Source organism: Myotis davidii, unplaced genomic scaffold (genome assembly GCF_000327345.1).
Source record: "Myotis davidii unplaced genomic scaffold, ASM32734v1 scaffold592, whole genome shotgun sequence".
Taxonomy (NCBI): domain Eukaryota; kingdom Metazoa; phylum Chordata; class Mammalia; order Chiroptera; family Vespertilionidae; genus Myotis; species Myotis davidii.
The window spans coordinates 1,591,576-1,615,928 of record NW_006284844.1 but is presented as its reverse complement, the minus strand read 5'-3'; the positions used below and the strand labels follow the sequence as shown (position 1 = coordinate 1,615,928).

Sequence of the window (24,353 nt, the reverse complement as noted above, 5' to 3'; positions counted from 1 at the left end):
GGCAGGGGACTTGAGGCTGCACCCCCCGCCTGGTGGGGCTTGACAGGAGACCTAAGGCTGCATCCCCCACTCCAGCACCAGGCTGGGAGACCTCAGGCCATGCCCCCTGCCCAGTGCCAGGCCAGGGGACCTCAGGCTTCATCCCCTGCCCCACCGCCAGACCGGGGGACCTCAGGCCACACCCCCCACCTGGTGGAGTTTGACGGAGACCTCAGGCTGCCCCCCGCCCTGGCACTGGGCCAGGCAACCTGAGGCCACACCCCCCACCGAGCGGGGCTTGACGGGGGTGAGGCTGGCCAGGTCTTGATCTATCCCAATGGGGGTGAGGCCGGCCAGGTCTGGGTCTCACACACTTTCAAGGCACACGTGGTGGGCAGGGACTTGACTCTGGGTCCCGTGGTGTGTCCCAGACTCTGACAGGAGGAAGATTTTCACATGCATTTTACTAATTTTCTTTCATCTCTGATGCTTCTATTATAGAGAAAGGGCAAATAGAAATATTAAAATATTTCCTCTAATTAATTCCCTTTTAATGTGCACGAATTTCATGCACCGGGTCACTAGTAAAGCCATAAAAATATATGCACCAAACAACAGGGCACCAAAACACATGAAGCAAAAGCAGACAGAATCAGAGAGAGGAATAGATAATTCAACAGTAACCGCTGGAGAGGAGGGTGGGGTGGGTCACATAGCGACCCGGGTACCTGGGGCGTGGCAGGAGTCCAGGATGCCTGTGGCCGGGTCATCGCTCATCTGCTCCCGGGCGTCGGTCCTGCTTCTCAGGGTCAGCAGGGCGGGCCCTCTGCTCCCACTTGTCGGTGCGAAGGGGAGGCAGCTGCCTGCAGGGACAACGGGACATGGGTTAATGCCGGTTGCTCTGGAGATGCCCACGGGGAGTCTCCATCCAGGGAGACCCTCTAGGTCAGCTGACGGTGACCAGGGCCACAGCTGACCTGGAAGCAGGGCCCGCACAGGCCCACATGGCACAGCTCCCCCCTCCGATCCGGAGCCGTGGCAGCCAGGACCTCGCATCAGCTCCAACCCCTGCTTCAGACCCACCAGGGGCGCTGGGAAATGTACCATTTTAGCAATTTTAAAGTGGTTGGTTCTGTGGCATTAAATGCATTCACATAGTTGTGCAGACATTACCACGGTCCCTCTCCAGAACTTTCCATCTTCACACACTGAAACTCTGTCCCCATTAAACACTCGCTCCCCCACCCCTCCCCAGGCCCTGGAAACCACCCAGAATTCACTTTCTGTCTGTGAGTCTGACTGTCTGGGAACTTCACCCGTGTGAACTCATACAGCATGTGTCCCCTTGAGCCTGGCTTATTCACGCGACAACATGCCATGCTTCATCTACATTGCAGTGTGGTCAGAAGCCCTTCCTTTCTGAGGCTGTATACGACTCCGCTGGATGGACAGACGGCCTTGGCTCATCCGCTCACCCCTGACGACTGTGAGTCACACCACTGTGCACCTGGAGGCACCGCTCTCTCTGGCCTCCGGCCTCCATGTCTTTAGAGTCTTACACCCAGAAGTGGAATGCTGGATTGCCGGGAGCCGGTTCATCCTTGCTGTTTCAAGGGACCTGGCATATATGGCATACTGTTCTTAATATGTCTGCTCACCTTCTTGGCACTACGTGTTTTAACCAAGGTCACCTCTCTGAGAAAGGTTGTTTCCCCAGGTACGGATTTTCCCCTGAAGTTAGGGAGGGAATAAAACCTCTTAACTAAGTGCAGGCGGGTAATGGCAACAGAACCTAGCGAGAGAATCTGGCTGAAGATCCTAGAGACAGAACTTGGCGACAGAACCTGGATAGAACATGGCAAGAGAACCTGGACTAGAACCTGGTGACTGAACCTGGCTGGAGAACCTTGACAGAACCTGGCTGGAGAACCTAGAGAGGGAACATGGCTACAGAACCTGGCTGGAGAACCTGGAGAACCTGGCTGGAGAACCTAGCAAGAGAACATGGACATAGAACCTGGCTGGAGATCCTGACCAGAACTTGGCTAGAGATCCTGGCAAGGCTGCTGATCAACTGAACGTTGTCTCCATGTCATTCCTTCTTCGCCAACTCCGTCCACACCTTTGGGGACCCCTGGACCTGCTGGGGTTGGACCCCAGCACTGGATAATGTGATGATTCTACATGCAAAGTGTGAGGAATCACCACACCATTTCCACAGCCGCTGCACCCGTCACATGCCCATCCGTAAGGCACAGGGGTCCAATACCTCCATGTCCTTATTTATTTTTTAAGTAACAGCCATCCTAGTGAGAGCAGAGTGGGGCCTCCCTGTGGTTCTGATCGTGTCTCCCTGGTGCTTAGAGATGCTAAGCATCTTGTCTGTGCTCATTAAACATCTGTCCGTCTCCCTGGAGAAATGTTTACTCAAGTCCTTTGCTCACTTTTTTAAAATTTTTTTTATTGATTTCAGAGAAGAAAGGAGAGGGAGAGAGAGAAACATCAATGATGGGAGAATCATGGATCGGCTGCCTCCTGCACACCCCACACTGGGGATCGAGCCCACAACCCGGGCATGTGCCCTGGACAGGATCGAACCCAGGACCCTTCAGTCCACAGGCCGACGCTCTATCCACCGAGCCACCCCAGCCGGGGCCTCTGCTCGCTTTGTAATTGGGCTGTGGGGTGTTGTGGTTGCTGACGTGCAGTCTGGACAACAACCCCTTACAGGGATATGACTCACACATTTCCTCCCATTCCGTGGGGCCTTTTTGCTCTGCCTGTTGTGTTCTTGGGGGCACACAGCCTTTCATTTTGATGAAGCCCAACGGGCCCTTTCCTTGGGTTGCCTGTGCTTTCCGTGTCAATCCAGGAAGCCATCAGCACGCCCCGAGTCATAAAGCGTTTCCCCTCGATTGTCTCCTAAGGCCTCTGCAGCCACAAGCTATTCCCGCCGCCAGGTGCCCTTTGCCAGGAAGCTGCCAGATGATGTGCCAGAACACCGGGATCAACCAAGGAAAAGGGGAGCAGGCCAGAGGGGGGGTGCAGAGGGACCTCGCAGCACAGAGGCGCTGGGAGTACGGGGGAGCCCTGCAGGTGGGCAGAGTGGGGGGTGGGGGAGAGCTCTGGGGGCAGGACCCGCATGCTGAGATCGAGCGCCCTTCGTGCGTGTGGGATAAGTCTGGGAACCGTGTGGCCAGCTGTGACAGATCTGGTAGGGCACGTGGAAACGACCACGGTGTCGCTGAAACACGAAGCTCATAGAGCAAGGCCAACACTGATTGCGGGAAAGTAAACGCTGCACGAGGGGAAATGGAATCCAAGTGCCCTGTTTGGCTCAGGCACGAGGAGTACTGACAGGGACCAAAACACGCCAAGGCACCGCTCTGCCCAGCAATCGGATTGGTCACCAGGCACTGAGCTCACGGCGCAGAGCGGCGGTGGCAGGGGAGTGGCAGGGGAGTGGCAGGGGGTGACTGCCTGCCAAGACCAGTCCTCATTTCCATGACACAAACTCAGCTGGGAAGTTGGCAAACAGAGGCCTCGCTGAGCAATCACGTGTTATTCAGAACAAAGGAAATAAATGCCTAAAAAGCAGGAACAGAGGCTTGGAAGTGGTTGTTTCTTGGAAGCAAGAAGGAGCGGGGCTGGGGGAGCGTCTGTGTTGTGTTCTAAGCACTTTCACATGGTTTGATTTTCCGCGAGCAGTCACATGTATTTGGGGGCACTTGGATCCCTCGTGCTCCTGTAAACTCAGCGCACCCACGGTCAGGGTCACCCCTGATTCGGAGGCGGGAGCCCCTTCCTTGCGGCCAGCGGCCCGGGCAGCACAGGTGGTTTTCCAGGGCAGACTGGCCAGAGGTCAGCCCTTCCTGCCTCCGGAACTGAGCACCGGCCCCGAGCTACCGGAGACCCCGCAGCAGCCCGGCCTGGGGAGGAGGCCGCACTGTCAGCACCTGTGAGAGGGGAATGGGGAAGGGGAGGTGGAAAACCAGCAGAAATTCTCCCAAGATGGAGCCTCCCCCCTAAACGGCCCCGGGAGGGCGGTTTAAACTTCTGGCTGAATGTGAATACCAATAACCAATAGCATGCAGTGGCTGAAGTCAACACCAATCAACCCCCCAGCCCGGGATACGCCCTTGAATGAGGCCGATGTGGCCAATGTGGCCGATCTGGCTGGCCCGCTGCCTCGTGCAGGAAGGCACGGCCCGGCATCTCCGGGGACTCGGCGGAGGAGGGCCGTGGCATGATGCCATGGCGGAGAGGAAGGATGCTGCCAGGCCACTGTAGGATGAATAAACGGAAGTCCGGTTTTAAGAAATGGAAGCGGTCCCCAAGTCCTCTGCCCAAGGTCCCAGGAGGCCAGTGACCGTGTTCACGCGGAATCTCGGGCGTGACAAAGGGCAGGGCACGGACAGTGTGGGCGGTTATCCGTAGCTAGCCTTAGAGATTGGAGCGTCATACAGAACAGCAGCAGGTTAGCTCAGTGGTCGGCAAACTGCGGCTTGGCAAATTGCGGCTCACGAGCCACATGCGGCTCTTTGGCCCCTTGAGTGCGGCTCTTCCACAAAATACCGACTTCTGCGCATGGGCCACAGAGTTTCAATTGCACTGTATGTGCACGCCCGCACATGGTATTTTGTGGAAGAGCCACACTCAAGGGGCCAAAGAGCCGCATGTGGCTCTCGAGCCACGGTTTGCCGACCACTGCGTTAGCCTTTTTAAGGGAGAGGGTTAAAGAGGATGCAATGGAGAGGGAGGCTGACTCCGTACAAAGCAGGACTTTCTGACTCACACTGAGCCCTTCGAACATGAAATGCATCATAGCTGTTGGGATTGGACCCGTGCCCCTGGGGCGTGGGGCCCAAGGGGAGTGGGGAGCGTGTTCTCGCCGCAAGACCAGCTCCCGGCACGAAGGGTTTAACTATGGATGCATTTCTGCTTTTCCCCTGAGACTCACACTAGGCAAGAACAAGTTTGAAAAAAATGATTGATTTCAGAGAGAGGAAGGGAGAGGGAGAGCAGGATAGAAACATCAATGATGAGAGAGAACCATGGACCGGCTGCCTCCTGCGCTCCCCGCACTGGGGATGAAGCCCACAACCCGGGCCTGTGCCCTGACTGGGAACTGGACCCTGACCTCCTGGTTCACAGGTTGACGCTCACCCCTGAGCCCCGCGGGCCGGACTGCACTCTGTTGCTTTGTTTGCTTCATGACATGTGATACTTTGAGCTCCGAATTAAGGCCCAAGAAAATGCCGTGGCAGGAAGGCGGACTTGCCCTCCCAGTGGCTCTGGACAGCCCGGCCGACACTCTCATTTCCTGTCCGCACCCTAAGTGCCACTTACAGACGCTGACGTCCTAAGTGGTTCCAGATCCCTCCGTGTCCACATGGAGGCGAGAGCGATGGGCTCCAGATGCTTTCCTGGCAAACAGGCCCCCTGTCGGGAAGGCAAGCGGGACAGGAAGGAACTCACCGAGGCCGAGACACTTATTCCATCCGAGGTCCCTGCGCCTGGGCGCCCGGTGAGCACGCAACCCCCTCTGTGACCCACTCGCCTGCAGGGATGGGGACCGCGTCTCATACAGTCCTGCTCGCCTTTTTAAATAACTCATCGGTTCATTGTAACGTTTCCAATGCCTCACAGTGAGCACAGCCTATAAGACGGCACCGATAGATCAGAGAGCTAAGGCTTAATAAAATCCCCACAGCAGCTGGAAATTCCCTCTGAGAGCCACGGGGGACGATCTTGTTGCGTGTCGCCAAAAATCGCTGGCGTTGGGACGAGAGGTTAGGATTGCACTGCTTTCCAGGACTCCAGGGTGGCCACTCAGGTGGGCACTGTCACCGCAGGTTTGTGGATTTCAGCAAACACCTGCTTCACAATGTTTCTGAGTGGAATGGCGTAATCTTCACGAGTGTGTCGGATAGTTCTACAGCCTCCTCTTGGCATGAGATGAGCGTGAGCGAAGGCTGTGTCCCAGCCCGTCGGGGCCGTGACAGGAAGCAGCGCAGGGACGGCCTGGCGCCCGCCCCGCTGTCTGGAGAGCTAGGTGCCTCCCTCCCCCTAACCCTTCCACGTGTGTCACTCCCACCCGGCGTCAGAGGTTAGGGGTAACACTCTCACCAGGAGCTCCAGGTCACATGACCCTGGGCGTCTGCACTGCTACTGAGTGCCCTGCACACCAGGCGACCGCCCTGCCGCCCTGGCAGGTGGGGCAGCAGCTGCCGGCCTCGGGGATTCTGCGTAAAGTCTGACCCCAAACAAATACGTGTGCATTTTACCCCCAGAAGCTTCCTTTGAACCACACTTCGTTGCACGCTCCGGTGCTGCTGACACCAGGGCCGACCAGCGTCTCCCCCACGTGCAGGACAAAGAGTGCTGACCAGTCAGCTCACAGCGCTGGCCCCACCCAATTCCGGGGGGACTTGGGGTGCAGGGCGCTGGCCCCTCGCAAAGCTCGGTCTGCCGGCTCCCCTTGGAGCTGCAGGAAATGACATGCATTTTGAGGAATGTGACCGTTTGAAGACAGTTGTGTGCGATTCCCACAGCAGTTTTCTCCACACACAACGCCGCCCGGGATGGGGACCGGAGAGTGACACGACGGAAGAGGCCGGGATAAGAGGGAGAGGGGTGTCATGGAAACATTTTGGGGGAAAAGTGCATTTTTAAGCCAACCAGCATGTGGATGAGATAGTTGAAATGCGAACAGCCTGGAACAGGACAGCGGAGGACGGGGGCCTGGCCTCAGGGACACTCCGGGCCCCCAAAGTCACAGGTGTCCCCAGATGAAGTTTAAACCGCTTGGGGGCGTGAGCTGGCCGGGCCCCGCTTTGTTCATCAGCTATATTATGTAAGCGTTACGAACATTTAATATAAAGAAAAAGAATTACCATTTGAAATGGGGCTAATTAAAGAGAGGTTAGAGAAAAGGGATATATTTAAACCTTCCCAGTGAAAAGTCAATGTCAGTGAAACTGAATAGCAAACTTCTTTAGATGGAAAATCCCGGGAACACAGCAGGGATGTTTTTTCACCCTAACTTTGTTCTCTAACTGACAGACATGAGAGATAAAGGAAAATACAGGGACACTGGGATAAATTACCTACAGCAGTGGTCGGCAAACTGTGGCTCGCGAGCCACACGCGGCTCTTTGGCCCCTTGAGTGTGGCTCTTCCTAAGCCTCAGGAGTACCCTAATTAAGTTAATAACAATGTACCTACCTATATAGTTTAAGTTTAAAAAATTTGGCTCTCAAAAGAAATTTCAATCATTTACTGTTGATATTTGGCTCTGTTGACTAATGAGTTTGCCAACCACTGACCTACAGTATTCTCAGATACAGAAGGGTGGGAATCTATTTTTAAAAAGGGATTGTGTTGTGAGGCATCTATTTATCTATATATATAAAAGGCTAATATACAAAGTATCCCCTCTGGAGTTCGACTGGGAGACTGGGAGTTCAACTGCTCGCTATGAAGTGTGCTGACCACCAGGGGGCGGCACGGAACAAAGGAAGGCCCTGGCCGGCAGCTGGAAGGAAGGCCCCGATCAGCCCTGATCTCTGGCCAGGCCTAGGGACCCTACCTGTGCAAGAATTTCATGCACCAGGCCTCTGGTTTAAAGATGATAATAATAAAATAATCATCCCACATGCGCCCACCACTGGGGGATGGTAACCCAAGACTCAGCTGACATGGGAGCCCAGATGGGTAACCAGAGGCCCAACCGCATGAACCCGGCTCCTGGGGATCACCCCGAGTCTCCGCAAAGCTCTGACGTAGGTTTCTCAGACCATCTGCTCGGCGGGGCCAGAGATTCCTCCAGAGCTGCCCTTCGTCTGAGGCGCTCGGACCCGTCCTCAGAGAGCCCTGCGTGCTCATGGGCAGGAAGAACACCCCGGCCCTTTGAAAGGGCAAATAGACCAGCCTCAGGCGTCCGGTGACAGCACGCCAGAGGCAGGGGACCCATCTGCTGTTTTAATGGAAGAATCATCTCCGCAGCCAAGCTGTCTGAAGGCAACTGACATACCCATGTGAACATATGAAAGTCATACATGCATGTATGTGTTCAGTAAACATGCCACCTGCATATGTTTCTTGAAAAATATCCCTGGAAGATGCATTCCAGTGAAAAGATGACAAAAAACCCAAACTCACCCAAATTCCAGCAGGGACCCCGAGACAGGCAAACAGAGAGCGAGCGCAGTGCAAACCGCACCCCCAGTCTCCAGCCCCCCCCCCCCTCGCACCACCAGGCCGACCTCCCGAGCACTTTGCCCTGAAGCCTTTCCATGTCCCGGGCCCCGGGTCACACAGGTCATCCGGCTGATCACAGAGTGTCTGCCTTATCCCCACCTCCAGCGGCTACAGGTGCGACAGGGTGTGGCTCACAGAGATGACAGCACTGCAGAGCCCTGTCCCCACGCCAGCCGCAGGACCCACCCCCACCCCCCAGAAACTGCTGGGGTCCCCACGCCAGCCGCAGGACACACAGCCACACCCCAGAAACTGCTGGGGTCCCCACGCCAGCTGCAGGACACACAGCCACACCCCAGAAACTGCCAGGGTCCCCATACAAGCTGCAGGACACACAGCCACACCCCAGAAACTGCCAAGGTCCCCACGCCAGCTGCAGGAAACACAGCTGCACCCCAGAAACTGCTGGGGTCCTCATGTCAGCTGCAGGACACACAGCCGCACCCCAGAAACTGCTGGGGTCCTCACGCCAGCTGCAGGACACAAGCCGCACCCCAAAGCTGCCCTTGCGTGTCCCCCTGGGGGAGCCGCCATCCTGGGTCCTGCGACAGAGGACGTGAGCAGCAAGCCCGGCCTCCCAGAGAGACGGACGGTAAGGAGAGGCGGGAGGTGTGTGGGCTGGTGTTGGGGCCGCACAGCACGGTCCCAGGGGAGGCTTGGTTGGTCAGGGAGGCCGGGAGCCCCTTTGCCAAGCGGGCATTTGAACAGGGCGTTATGGGAGCGAAGGAGGGAGCCCCATGACCATCTGGGGAGGAGGGTTCCAGAAGCATCGGGAGTCAAGTCCAGGGGCAGCAGTGGGTTAAGCCAGAGCCACGTGGGCTCGGCAGCCTCCCTCTCCATCTCTTACAGGAGCCGGTGGGTGCACTGGCTCCTCCACCCGGGGCCCCAGGGACAGTTCTTGGGGTGTCACTGCCTGGATGACTAACTACCACCTGCTCCACACCCCCAGGGGTCCCAGTGCCAGCAGAGACGCCTGTTCCGGGAGTGACCAGAACGCAGGCTCCAGGGTCAGACTTTATGCAGAATAGAGGCGCGTGTGCCCTTCATGCCCAGACCCTGCCAGTCGGCGCTGGGCGCTGGCTTCTCTCCCGCCACAGGGACCCTCACTGGCCGTGCCGTCCCCAGACATAAAACAGCCGAGCAAGACGCCCTCGTGTCACACCTGCCCCTTCGAGACTGTTCAGGACGGCCATCTGCTTTCTTACTATCGTTTCAGGTTAGAGTTAGACAATGCCACCTTGGGCTGGAAGGGGGGCAGCCTTCCCTGCGTTGCTGGTGGCACTTCCATGGATGAGGCCACGGTACCATCGGACCTTCTGTTTCCCGCGTGGTCGAAGGTAGGTACCTGGGGCCTCACTTTCCATTAAACCAACTTCTGCTCACAAGTTGGTTTCCAGGGTGCGCAAAGGTGTTGTCAGGATAAATGGCAGCGTCTACAAAGTGCTTGGAGTTCTCGCATAAAGAGCTCGGGGAGAATAGAACATTAACGCGTTATTATTCTCCCGGGCGTGGGTGGAATTGCAAAGAGAAATCATGTCAAAGATGGAAGAAACTTAAAAGTCTGAGGCTTTAAAAGGCTGAGATGATTAAACCACCCCGTTGTTTGACAGGAGAAAATTAAACTGTTCTCTTGTCTCAAAAGGCACGATGCTCCTTCTTCACTTACTGTACCCCACAATCTCGCTTCCCGCACCCACCTTTCCCTGGAGTTAGGAAAGTTCCATAAATGAGAGGTTACTGTGCAGACGCACCCGAAAGAGTCGATCCGGTCCGGGAGGAAGAGAAAGCGGGGCGCTTTGTTACAGCCACACCCAGAGTCAGGGGACGCGGAGGATCCCCTCGCGGCACCCGTGTCCGGGCAACTTCCCCTCCTGTGCATGTCGCGGCCGAGGCTTTGGGGCCACACTCGTGGGGAGGTGAGCTCACCCTCTCAGAGGGGCAGCAGCTGGGAGCCAGGACTCCCCCAGGGCTCCCTCCCGACGGAGAACGGCAACTAGAGGAGTCATCTGCCCCGAAAGGTGGACGGCAAAGCCCATATCGCCCCCTGTTCCCTTGGTAACAAGGAGGGTCTCTGAGAGGTAAAACTGGGGCGCCTGCACCAGCGCGGACCTGGGACCCAGGATCCAGGGTGTCTGCAGAGCGCCCCCTCCCCCCCCCGCCGCAGGGGTGAGGCGGCCTCAGGATGGGCACAGGGAGGAGACACCCCTGAGCCACCGCCAGAAACGGGGACGAATCCACTGGCGGGAACGTGCCACCACCCGCGCCAACTCGCTGCCCACAGAGAACGACATCAGAGCACAAATGACCAAAATGACCAAACGGAGGGAAAAGACACGCAACAGATTCCACTTGCGACAGCGCCACGGCGCGCACTCCCCGACGGCGGGAGCGGGAGCCGGGAGAATCCACGGCCTGTAAATGCCCAGACAGGGCTCCGAACTCCCTCGGAGGAGAACACGGGCGGAGCGGAGAAGAAACGAAGAACAGCTTCCAGAAGTACAGGCACAGGCACTGACGCTGGAGAACCCGGCAGCGTATCGGCGGCAGCCCCAGGAGTGTCAGAGCTGCTCACCGAGGGGCCCGCGGAAGGCGGCCCTGGCTCAGCTCGTGGACGCTGGGTTACTGCGGGGTTTGGGCAAGTGACTTACCCCTCTGCCCCAGTCCCCGCACATGGAAACGAGGGTAATCAGCACCAACCTTGTAAAGCTGCTCTGATAAGTAAATGAGTTCATGTACTTTAGAGTAACACACATGAGAACTGAGTCTGGTGCACACAAAATGCTCAATAAAAAGAAAATGGTTACCATCAATGTCACCATCACCACCACCTTCATTCTCCAACGGGTGTCTGCAGAGCGCCCCCTACCACCATCATCATTATCACTATCATCATTACAGTCACCACCACCATCACTCTCAACATCATCACAGTCATCACCACCATCACCACTGCCACCACCACCAATATCATCACAGTCATCACCACCATTTTCATTACCACCTCACCACCATCACCACTGCCACCACCACCAACCACCACCATCACTCTCAACATCATCACAGTCATCACCACCATCACCACTGCCACCACCACCAATATCATCACAGTCATCACGACCATTTTCATTACCACCATCATCATTATCACTATCATCATTACAGTCACCACCACCATCACTCTCAACATCATCACAGTCATCACCACCATCACCACTGCCACCACCACCAATATCATCACAGTTATCACCACCATTGTCACTACCACCACCACCACCACCACCACCAACATCATCACAGTCATCACCACCATTTTCACTACCACCATCATCATCACTGTTACCACCATCACCACTGTCACCTCCAACATCATCACAGTCATCACCACCATTTTCACTACCACCATCATCATCACTGTTACCACCATCACCACTGTCACCTCCAACATCATCACAGTCATCACCAACACCCTCGTAATCACCATCATCACTGTCACCACCATTGTCACCACCTCCACCCCCATCATCCTCATCATCTGTATCCTCACCACCATCATCATCCTCATCCATGGACTATTTCTTCAAGTAAAGTCATAAGAAATGACAAATCCAGAATAGGTAATAGTCAAAGCTTCTAAAATATTGATCAGGCCCCTAACATTTCCTATTGGCTGTACCTTTTTACTCACTTCCCACCTGGAACACTTACACATTAACTCTGGTCACTCCCAAGTCTGGTTTCTTAACACTCTTATTGGTGTTTGAAAACGTGTTGTTTTCTATCTGCCTGAGTCCAAGGCTCTTAGAGCACAGATAGGAAGCATCTTCCCGGAAGACAAATAAGAACAAATCGTTCTGCTGCTGCGGAGGAACGAAGACCTCGTATCCCTAATACTAGTCCGACCAATGCCATGGATGTGCTATTGACGGCAAACATTGCTTAAGAAGTCGTTTCTGAAAAAAATGTTACATATTTTTTTTCTTTGCTTAATCCCTTCACCCTTCTCAAGGCTCATGGACACAGACAACATGTGGTGATTGCCAGGGAAGGGTGTGAGGGGAAGGAGAAGGTAAACGGAGGATAAATGGTGATGGGAGGAGACGTGACTTGGGGTGGTAAACACACAATACGAAATGCAGATGATGTGTTACAGAGTTGTATACCTGAAACCTACATATTTTATTAACCAATGTCACCCCAATAAATTCAATAGAACCTGTTAACACGGCAGTTCCATAGGTATGGACAAGCAACAAGTCCTTCATACGGATGGGACTTTGGTGGCTAAGCTCATGACTTTGGATTCGGGACCACGTGCGCGTGAGCAGGTCAATAGCCTCCTAAGCCTCCGGTTCCTTATCTGCATAAAGGGCCTTGTTCACTATGCATGTTGTTCTAGGAATTAGATAAAATGTGGGGCGCACCCAGGCAGTCACTGCTTTAGGGTCAAGAATTGATATTTCACTCTCACCTGAGCACCTTCCCTTCATAGACTCATATGAGCTGCTCTCAGATGCCAGTATCTTGAATTTTAGTGAGACATCGTGTAGAAAGATTTTTGTGTCAATCATCAAAGTTTGCTTTTAAAATTGAACAGAAGCTCCAAGGAGTAAAATGCAGTTTGATAGAGACAGGCATGCATAGCTAATGCACAATGTTTGAAGTTCTGTACAGGCCACGTCTAACGAAACCACGGAGCCATTCATAACCAGCATAACTGGCGATCGGAATTCACAGCCGTCTCAGGAGACGTGCTTCCTCAGCGGCATGATCACTGAGAGTCCATTTCAGGGGGAAGGAAGGTGGTGACGATGATGTGAGTTACAGATCCGGCCCCATTAGGACAATGAAGTCACGGCCGTCACCGCCTTCGTCCCTGAAAACGGGGCATCGAACAACAGCGTCTCGGTAAACAATAGTAACACTCTCTTTCATGTCTCACAGATCACTTGTCAACGTGAAATGTCACACAGGCATCGCACAGGGATAAACACATTGTGTACATGTGTGTGTGAAGGAGCCTTGAGGCCAACATGTGAGGACAGTTATGTGTCCAGGGCGGGTCCTCCAAGGCACGGCCCTAAGAAACACCCCCAGAGCACTGTCACCTACACAAGGCAGAGGGTTCTGCATGGGATCGGGGTTCACGTGTTCCCTTTCCCCCGGGGAGCGTGCGGGATGCTCCCTCTCTCTGAGGGATTTCCCCAGCTCTCGGCTCATACTGGGGTGAGGGGCCGAATGGTGGCCAGGGCTGCGGGGCCACCAACAAGAGCACGCTGGTCTGTGAGAGCCACGGAGACCCTGGCCCAGGAGCGGGCTGGCTGACCTGGTTTTCATGACTCCTTTATTTTATTATTTTATTATATTTCTTATTGATGTCAGAGAGGAAGGGAGAGGGAGAGAAACATCCATGATGAGAGAGAACCATGGATTGGCTGCCTCCTGCACACCCCACACTGGTGATAGAGCCCACAACCTGGGCATGTGCCCTGACCAAGAATCGAACCGTGACTTCCTGGTTCATAGGTCGATGCTCAACCCCTGAGCCACACCAGCTGGGCTCATAATTTTTCTTACAGCAGAAATCAAACAGTAAGCCCAGTGTCCCTGAAACCATGAGACAGGACATGCATTAGTTCAATCAAAGCCACACTCTCACGAACACGCACATATGTCGGTGTAGGTGTGTGTGTGTGTGTGTGTGTGTTGTCTTCATTGTCCAGTTCAAGGTGGCGACACCCAGGGGGGTGAGTCTGAGTCGTTGGCCTCAGGACGCCTGGCTGGTGAGGGTTCCACCTGGGATCCCACCTGGACCTGCGCAGCGTGAGCCCAGGCCTCCTGGCCCTGGACCTGTCGTTCAGTAGCTTCGGGATCTTGGGGGAATTACTTGGTCTTTTTAAACTTGTCTCATCTGTAAAATGGGGATAACACTTATCCATACAAGTAATGTACGTAAATACACGTGCAATAATCGCCCACTGAAACAGCAACGTTAGGTTCCCACTGGAGCACCTGTGTGACCTCCCTGTGCTCACGGACCCACGGCAGGAGCGGGGGGAGGAAGGCCCAGACGCGGGGCCAGGATGTGCCTCCCGAGTGGAAGACAGAGCCGTCCGCTCCGCCCACCGCCCGCTCCCGCTCTGCCCACCACCCGCTGCCCACAGGGGTGCGGTTTAGGGGGCCGGCGGCCAAGCAGAAATAAAGTCCCACAGGTGGTTTTCCTCCTTTGGGGAAACTCCTCTTGAGGAGCAGCTGTGTCCTCCGTCGGCAGAAAACTGGATGTAAAAGGACAAAACAAGAACAGAAACGGAACCGGGTGAGATGGGCTGTCCGCCCTCAGGCGAGGATCTGTGGCTGGATCTCCCCGGCCTCCTATAGCCGCGCATCTTCCCGGAAAACAGTGCTTTTCACGAAGGCGCCTGGCAGCGAGGACCGGCCCAGCTGGCAGCGCCCGGGCTCCGCCACGCGGGCAATATCATCCCCAGTTCCCACTCTGAGCGGCTCACTGAACACGACACGACGGGTAAGATGAACGCTTCCCTGGGAAGGAGCCGGGGCGTCAGAGGCCCAGGCGGGTCACACCTTGTTCCCAGAAGCTCCCTCCACGCACGGCACCTGCGCCCTCAAACACGGTGCCACTGGAATCATTCTCTCCCTTAAGATCCAGCCAAAGCAGGGGGTCCGTCTTCACGATGAAGAGCCTCGAAGCTGCTCTTTACCTGGTCACTGGGGAGAATGCCTGATACACAGCGACTTACGCAGGGAGTGACCGGTTAGATGTTCGACGATGATACAGGAAGAGGATGGGCGTGAGGAGCTCGTGGGAGACGCGACAGGGAGGAGGGAAGGCCAGCGCCTCGGCCAGATGCAGCTCCCGGGGTCACGACAGAACATCCTGGGGTCAGGGCATCCCGGGTCACCTCCCTCAGCCACAGGCCCGGCAAGGGGACCGGCATTCAGTGGCTCTGAGCAGTCTGGGGGAGGAGCGGAGACCGGTGCGTGGATGGACACGTGTGGACCCCACTGGCCACCGGTTCTCTGCCACAGACTCTGCCCCTGGGCCCGGAGCTGCTCCGGCCGCGTGCGAGCTCCATCCGAGGCCGGTGCCGGGCGGGCATGTGACCTAGTGGCATAGAGGCCACCATGTGCTCTCCCCGGCGACCCCAGGACGATGTCCCTTCTGCTGGGGCCTCTCTTAAACCCGCTCTCTCACTCGCCACTGCTCATGCTTCCGGCCTCGCGGTCCAGCTGAACAATGAGGCCCCGTGTGGAAGGACAGCCTCCGTATCTGGGCATCCCGCTCCGTCCGCCAGGATCCCGGGCACAGGGAGCGTCCGTGTGTGGCCGCAGCTCTCCCTGCACGCCTCCCACCAGGTGCTCTCTGGGCAAAGCCCACAGCAACTCAGTGATCCTGACCTCAGTCAGAGTGAAGACCGTGGTTCCGTTCACTTTATTGTTCTCACTGGACACGTGAGAAAACCGAGCCCGAGTTCCCTCAGCTGGTGAGTGGTGAGCGAGGTGCCTGCTCACTCCCTGGAGCTGCCCCCTCACCCTAGGGCTCCAGGCCATGCAACTGCGGGCGGGGCGGGAGCAGCTCAGGCTCACAGGCCCGGTGGCCCCAGCTCACAGGCCCGGTGCCCCCAGCTCACAGGCCCGGTGCCCCCAGCTCACAGGCCTGGTGCCTCCCGGCTCGCTGATGCTGGTGTCTCTAGGACCACTGGCCGAGGGATCTTAAGCTCATGGCCGAAGCATTTCGGCTCCTCCATGGAAAGACCTGGGCTCTGCACGCTCTGATACTGAGCTGTGGGCCTCGGCGTGTTAGTTGTATTTTTAAAAATCTCACTCTGCCATCTGGAAAGTAAAGCTGATATTAGGACTTTCCTCATAAGCACCCAAGTGATGAGCGACACGATTAGAACCAATTTAGAAATCACACCGGTTCTAATAGATTCTCGTGGCAAAAACTTGTTTGCAGAAAAATCAGAGGCGGCAGATGGGACAAGCCGCCCTGATGGTCACCCCTTGTGGGAAGTCTGCACAGTCAGGAACGGCCTTGGTCACATTCTGGAGCAGCTAGAATATAAGCAATTTGTGGAAAGCACTTGATTTCCATTTTTTAAACTATGGAATGCACTTTTCTAGAACATTTCCTCTGAAAGGGCAAGAAAGCATCTTGAAGGACCGAGCCAGTACCCTGTCCCTCCGTGAACATGGCAAACCTCTCATTCCTGAGAGCTGGTGTCGCCCTCACGCGCCTCCTGTCCTCTGCCCACAGGGACACGCCTGTGGACGTAAGGGCAGGCGTGCGAGAAAGCAAGCGGGAGTGACAGCCTCGCCGGGCCGTGGAGGCGGGAGCCGGAGCCAGGGGTGACTCCCAGCTGCCTCGCGTCCTGTGTGGCGTGGCATCGGCGCGCACTCATATGCACGGAAGTACCACGTTTAGCCTGGAAGGAGCAAGCTTCTGCGACCGGGAAAGACTGACCCGCAGTGGCAGCGCCCCGCCTCTCATGGCCGACTGGCCTTCCCCTGTGTGCGCATCACCACATCTTCATCGCCGGCCGTCTCTCAGACACCGCGGTTGTCTCCGTGGCTTGGCCACCGTGAATACTGCTGCGATGAACACAGGGGCGTACACATCTTTGCAAATAACTGTTTTCCATTTCTTCGGCTAGATGCCCAGAAGAGGGGTTGCTGGGTAACCTATTCTTACTTGTTGGCGGGACGTCCGTGCTGTGTCCGCAGTGGCTGGACCAGTTTACATGCCACCAGCATGAGAGCATCATGTGAGCCAAGCAAGTCAGTCAGGAACAGTCAAGGCCCGTATGCTGTCACTCACACGTCGGATATACAACGAAGGGAACAAAAGAGCAAACCAGATAAACCAACAAACAAAACCTCACAGACACAGACAACAGGACGGCGGTTCCCGAGGGGCAGGGGTGAGGGTAGCAGAGGGGGAAGGGGGTCAAGTATAGGGGGACGAAGGAGAGTTGACTTTGGTGGTGGGCACACAGTGCAATATGGCGACCATGGATCACAGAAGTTGAAACCTATGTAATCCTACTAACCAATATCACCCCGATACGTTCATTTAAAAAAGCCAAAAACAAAAACATTTTAAACGAGTCATCCTTCTGTATGCTTATCTTGCCTAGTCACACACTGCTTATACCGCCTCGGCAGGAAGGTGTTAAAGTCTGGCTTGTCTTCTCCTCGCTCTTAACTTGGCCCGGCCGCCAGGCTTAGAACGTCACGCCACTTAACGTGCAGGCAGGGAGCTGGAAACCGTAGCAGAGGATCTGAAAGCATCAGCAAATGAGGCTCAATTCTCTGTGCGGCTGTTTTGCTTGGCAGCCGGGGCGAGTTCGGACACTTTCATGCCCCCCTTTTATTGTTGTTTGTTTTGTGGGCCACGCCTCCTGCAGGCGGTCTGTCCAGGAAATGGAGCCGCCAGACCTGCCGGCTCGGCCTGGCCCGCCTCCCTGTCCCGAGAGAAGCAGCTGCTGCAGGGACAGAGCCCACAGGGAAGCAGGGACACGTCGGTGGGCACAGGCGTGCGTAACAGTTGCTGGTGCTCTCAGACCCTCCCTCACATAAACCTTCGAGATGCGAAGTCGCTGCGGGGTGGGGAGTGCTCTTTATGCAGCTGCTGGACGGTTACCTATGCACAATCTTGACTAAAAAAAGACGCCAACTACACTCAACCTCTGTGTTGTTTTATGATAGAATTAGAGGCCCAGTGCACGAATTGGGGCACGGGTGGGGTCCCTCAGCCTGGCCGCACAAGGTTGGCCTGCCACGCCCCCTCCCTACCCCCTCCCCGGCCCACCATCAGGGCCCAGAGGGAGGGACCACAGGAGGTTGGCCTTGGGAGGTGAGGGGAGGGGCCGCGGAGGTTGGCTGTGGGAGCACACAGACCACCAGGGTGCAGCTCCTGCATTGAGCGTCTGCCCTCTAGTGTTCAGTGCACGTCATAGCGACTGGTCAACTGGTTGTTCCGGTCATTCGGTCGTTAGGGTCACGTAAGCTGTTATATATATAAATTTGCTGGTTCACAGATCACACACCCTGCTTTTGATTCATGCTTTTGGCCTAAGTGAAGAGAGGCCTTCCTGTGTTTCTACATAAAGCACGGACATGGAGTTGCTCAATCATTTCACTCAGACACTTGGTCACATTACATTTTTTTTCTTTTTTGGGGCCTTGGGTTCCCGAAAAGACTGGGTCAGATAGCACTGAGAACAATCACTTCTTGTTACATTAGGTGGTCAAAAAGCAGAAACCCAGAATTATGTTCCTATAAATATGTATTTATTCAAAACTATTTTATTAAGATGATACATAATTTAGTGATGACTGATAAAAAAAAAAAAAAAAGATGATACATAAGCCAGACAAATTCATTCTGTGAGCCCTAACTGGTTTGGCTCAGTGGATAGAGTGTCAGCCTGCAGACTGAAGGGTCCCAGGTTCGATTCGGTCAAGGACATGTACCTTGGTTGCGGGCACATCCCCAGTAGGGGGTGTGCAGGAGGCAGCTGATCGATGTGTCTCTCCCATCCATGTTTCTAACTCTCTATCCCTCTTTCTTCCCCTCTGTAAAAATCAATAAAATATATTTTTTTAAAAAAATTCATTCTGAGAAAGTGAACAGGTCCATGGTTTTCGTACATTCACCAGGCTAGGCAGCCATCACCAAGGTCCTAAGTCAACGACATTTCTAACTCCCATGGGAAACCCCGAACCCACAGGACCCACCGTGGCTCCGGGACCACTGGACTCCTGTCTGTCTGTCTGTCTGTCTGTCTGCCTTTGCCGGTCTGGACATTTCACATAGATGGAATCACACCGTACGCAGGCCTCTGAGGCTGGCCACTGACACGTAGTATGATATCTCCAAGGTTCTCAGCGCTCTGCACGCATCAGTCCTGCAGTCTCTTTAAGGCTGGACGACGTGCCAGGGCATGAGCACACCGTTACCTGTCCCTCCACCGAGGGGCGTCTGGGTTGCTTCCGCTTGGGGCTGTTATTCTACTGCCCCTGTGGACACGCCAGTGCGGCTTCCGAGTGACTGTCGGCATCCCGTCACCTCGGGTGCATGTCCTGGCGGTGGAATGGCCAAGTCCCCTGGTGTCTGTATGTATAACTCTCTGAACAATGGCCAGCGTGACGACAGTGCAAAGCAAACTATAATGATATATGTGTATTTCGTGTTCCATTCTGTAAAGAACATACGTGGAACTTCATTGCACTTTATACAAATTACTACAGAAACATTCCCATTTCAAGTCCGTCTGTAAAACAGGTACATCCCAGACCAGCGCTGCCACTGGTGGGCCTACCGGGGCCATCAGCCATATGTGGCTATTGAGTGCTTGGCCTGTGGCTTGTCCAGTGGAGAACCGATCTGTAATAATAAAAGCATAATATGCTAATTAGACCGGACGTCCTTCTGGACAACCTTCGGAGGAAGCCGGGGCTGCAAGGGCCGAGCCCCTTGCACGAGTTACATGCACGGGGCCTCTAGTTTTTTTTTATATTATCTCATTTTAATGACGTTAAGTTTAAACAGCCACAGGTAGCGGGTGGTGGCGGTGCTGACCACATAGCTTTCTCGGCTGGTGTCTGGGATCTGCTGTGGAAGGCCCCGGGGAATTTCGGAGCAGAGAGCGCCTGGTGGAGAGCAGCGTCCACAGATGGGAGAACCGGCCTGGCTCCTGGGTGGCGTGTCGCTGGGTCTCACGGTGAGGCTGTTGCTGGGAACACGCCCGTCTCCTCGAGGGAAGCGAGGCGCCGAGTTCTGGCTGCACAGACCCCAGGCGCTGCCGAGCGTGGAGCTAAAATGAAGAAAAACGCCAGCTGCTCGTTGCACTTTCTCCCCTGAAACCTTGGGCAGCACAGGGTCGTGGCCATCACGTTCCGACAGAAACGTGAACAGGAGCGTCTGTGAGCAAAGACGGCGGGAGCCCTCGAGCTTCACAGCGGGGACGAGCCGGGGGAAGCGGCCTCGGGGCTCGCGTCTAAGAAAAGCCCGGGGGCCGCGTCCTAAGCCTGAAGCCTCCCGAGGCTGCGACCTCATCGAATGGGAACACGGGCCGTGCAGCACGCGGCCTGAGAACCGGCAGGGACGCCGCAGGCCAAACTCCTTGTCGATGAAAGGCCGTCCCTCGGCTCCTCTGTGGTCTGGACTTTGCTCTGGTCCTGCTATTTCCAAAACCAGGAATGGGTGGGTTCCCGTCTGCGGAGAGCGGTCTCCTAACTCGGAAACGAGTCCTGGCAACACCCGTGTCCATGTCTGCTCTGCGCAGCCCAGAGAGGCCAGCGCCGCGATGGAAGTGTCCCCACGTGAGAACAAGCAGAAGCAGCGAGAAATGCTGGTTCCTTTCTCCTCGGGGACTAACGCGGGCTCTACGGTCCACCAGCCGGGAGTCCGCACCGTCCCCAGTGACGTCCCCTTTCCCAGGACTCGGGACTCACTCTAGGACAGAAGACAGCAACCGCGCAGGAAGGTCTGAAATGAAAGTGCAGGCCTCCCCACCCGCTGCCTGGATAACCCTTTTCCTTGTATCCTTCCAGCGTGTTCTCTGTGCCGGTATTTATGTCACAGCCAGTCTTCCATTTCAGGAAGTCATGTCGGTATCAGGAGCTTGAAGACCTTGCTCAGAATTTCTGCCCTACAGGCCCGGCCAGCGTGGCTCAGTGGTTGAGCGTCTACCTATGAACCAGGAGGTCACGGTTTGGTTCCCGGTCAGGGCACAGGCCCAGGTTGCAGGCTCAGTCGTCAGTGGGGGGGCGGGGAGGGGAGGGCTGCAGGAGGCAGCCGATCCATGATTCTCTCTCATCATTGATGTCTCTCTCTCTATGACTGCCTTCCTCTCTGAAATTAATAAAAATATATATTTTTTTAAAAGAATTTCCGCCCTAGAAACCTCAGAGTTGCCTTGGACTCCTGCCCGCCCTCCTGTTCGCACACACGGCCTGTCCTCCCAGGAGCGCGCCACTGTCCCACTGGAGCCTCGTCACCTCTGCTCTGAAAATGTGTATCGACCTTGAAGCTGGGCTCTAGGTCGTCCTCCATCCTCCGTGTCCCTCACAGGGAAGCCGCTAACACCCACGCGTGTCACCCCATCTCTAACCACCAAGTGTCACCACTTGAGCCACAAGAGAAAGTGCAAAGATGGGGAGCAGCGCACGGGACCCCGACTGTCGCGCCAGGTGCCCCCAGGCCTCATCTAGAGCCCCCCATTCATCCTGCGAGGGTCCTCCCGCCCCGCGTGCCACTCTTTACTCAGCGATCACACTCTCACAGTAACACTCCCTGCAGCTGGTGGGGCTCGCAAGGCATTCCAGCTCTTCTGTCACGCCCAGTGCAGCCCAGGGCCCCCGCGGAAGACACGGCCCCAAATCAGTGCAATCCAGGGCTCCCAAGAAAGACGCAGTCCCAAATCCTGCCGCCCCTGGCTTTCCTGGGTGGCCAGGGGACCAAGGCGGCCCATAATGAACTACAGGGTGAAGGGCTCGTGAAAGCTTCACCAACCTCGCTCCGTTTTTCGCATTTCTGGGCCAAATCATCTGTTGAGATGGGCGACATGGCCTGCGAGCACGTGCCTACCCTGAATTGTCATCTTCTATTACTCTGGCCAATTAACGAGCGTTCACTTATTTCCACTCAAACAGGGCAAATGATTATTTTAAAGCATGCGCATGCATATCTGGTCCTTCCCATCGCTGGCAGAAGAAATCATCTTTTTTCCTTGAAAATGTCATTTGTCTGTTTCTCTACCCGAGAAGGGCATGCTGGCGCCCCTTCTCTCTGGAAGGTTCCCCATCTGAAATGATGTGCCGCAGACAGCTGCTTCCTGGGAGGCGAACGGAGGAGCTATGCTTGTGGTTTGTGATACCAACTGCTCCCAGTGCGTCATCATGTTTTCATATCCTCCAATGAGAACACAAACTTTAAAAAATTAAAAACCCTAACTTCCAAATCTTTCTGTTTTTTACAAATCAAATTTCAGAGAAGTTCAGATCGGCAGGCTTGACCAGGACATAGCCGAGAACCAACCGTAAGAAAGAGGCTCTGACTCACACGGAGGCCTCGGAGAGGGCGTCCCTGTAGAGAGCTAACCTGTAGAGAGCTAACCTGGCAACTCGTTTACACTCCACATTTCCCGTCACGGCGGGCTAGGGGCAGGGCTGGGCGGAAGGAGGCGCTTCCAGAACCTTCACTGCGGGTGAGCGCACACAGTAAGTAAATGGACGGGGAAACCATGAAGCCTCGACGTGAGAACTCAGACCACACAGAGCCGTCCAGCGGGGAGAAACAGCCTGCACCTGGAAGGTCTCAAACCCATTGTTGCACAGCCAGTCACGGGATTCAACAAGCATGTTCCATGTCGTTGGTGCGTGCGTGTGTGTGTGTGTGTGCGTGCATGTGTGTGTTTTAGGCTGAGATGTGTTTAAGACGTTATTTCAGAAAGACATTTCAGCCGTCTGGGAAATTCACTCCTGGGTTACACCAACCTCTTCAAGAATCCCAATAACCAGAGGCCCTTCAAAGTCACACACTGTCTCCATCTCCAAGCCGAAAAAAAAATCAAACGAAAGTGAAAAGCCGAGGGAACAACGTGAAAGGACTTCCACAAACGCAAAGGTGGCATGAACGTGACTTGGACTTGATGGTCTGTAACGATTGTGCCTTCTTTTCATTTCGATTTTCCTCTGAAAACTACCATTAAATACAAAGACTCGCCTGGCCAGCCGGCCAGCCTGGCTCAGTGGTTGAGCGTCGACCTATGAACCAGGAGTTCACGGTTCGATTCCTGGGCAGGGCACATGTCTGAGTTACAAGCTGTAGCGATCAATAATTCTCTCTCATCATTGATGCGTCCGTCTCTCTCCCCCTCTCCCTTCCTCCTACAATCAATAAAAATATATCTTAAAAATAAATAGAAAGACTCACAGTAACAGATTTGCAACAGTAGAAATTAGAAATATCAATCTTCCAAGAGGATGTGATGGGAGAAAGCAAATCGTAATAACATACAGGAGCAAATGTATTTTTATGTGCATTATGGCAGGACGACATAGTGCCCTTCAATCCATAAAGGGCCTGGAAACAGACACACCAGGCCCCAAGGTCACTGAGTGTGGACGAGAGGAGGGGCTGGGGCTGAGGGGCAGAACTCCTCGCTGCTGCGCACAATCTTGACTTGGAAGATGAGTCTTGGAAGCCAAGGTGACAGCCGCCACTCAGCTCTGGCTGGTGGGTCAGTGGCTCTGTGTCCTCACTTCCTTTTTTCTTCTGCATTTTTGTTCCTTTAAGTTTTTTTTCTCTCTGAAGAGAATACCATTTATTTAGGTATCAATAAAAAAGGGAGGTCTGGGAAATTCACAAACACATGGAAATTAAACGGCACGCTTCTGAAGAACAGTGGGTTGAAAACAGGCATCCGACGGGAAATGCGGACAGCCTCTGAGGTGAGTGAAAACACGCACAAGGCGTGCGAAGGGCAGAGAGCGGCCAACATGGCACTCGTGTGCCAGAGAGAGACGCATGCTCCCGCCCCAGCTCACTTCCAGCACATCCTCCCCAGGCCCTTCGGGCAGAGGGCTCCTCTACGGACCGGCTCAGTGCCGGAGGGCCTCTGCCTAAGGCCTGAGTGTTTACAAGAAGGGAATGTTGATATCCCATCTGAGCCTCCATCAATGCATACAGCCTATTATTCTAATAAAAACCAACACCCGTGGTCATGGAAAGAGACACAGGAGAAGCCCAGCTGGTGTGGCTCAGTGGTTGAGCATCAATCTATGAACCAGGAGGTCACAGTTCGATTCCTGGTCAGGGCACAGGCCTGGGGCACAGGCTCGATCCCCAGTGTGGGACATGCAGGAGGCAGCCGATCCATGATTCTCTCTCATCATCTGTGTTTCTATCTCTCTCTCCCTCTCCCTTCCTCTCTGACATCAATAGAAATATATTTTTTAAAAAGAGAGACATAGGAAAGGTGCTGACACAATGCAGTACCGTTTCATGATGAAAACATTCAACAAACTAAGCAGATGGGAACATTCTCAATGTGATCAAAAGCTTCTACAAAAATCCTTAAGAACCCCAG

General features: G+C 54.9%; 1 protein-coding gene across 2 annotated transcripts in view; it reads right to left on the bottom strand.

Moving 5' to 3' along the window:
- Nucleotides 1-24,353, bottom strand: part of PDE10A (phosphodiesterase 10A) — a 230,988-nt gene that overhangs the window by 137,742 nt on the left and 68,893 nt on the right. For both annotated transcript variants that reach the window (XM_015558396.1, XM_015558397.1), the window contains exon 2: nucleotides 708-842. In XM_015558396.1, the coding sequence (XP_015413882.1) occupies nucleotides 708-756 (49 nt within the window). In that variant the 5' untranslated portion in view covers nucleotides 757-842. The remainder of the gene's footprint in view (nucleotides 1-707; nucleotides 843-24,353) is intronic.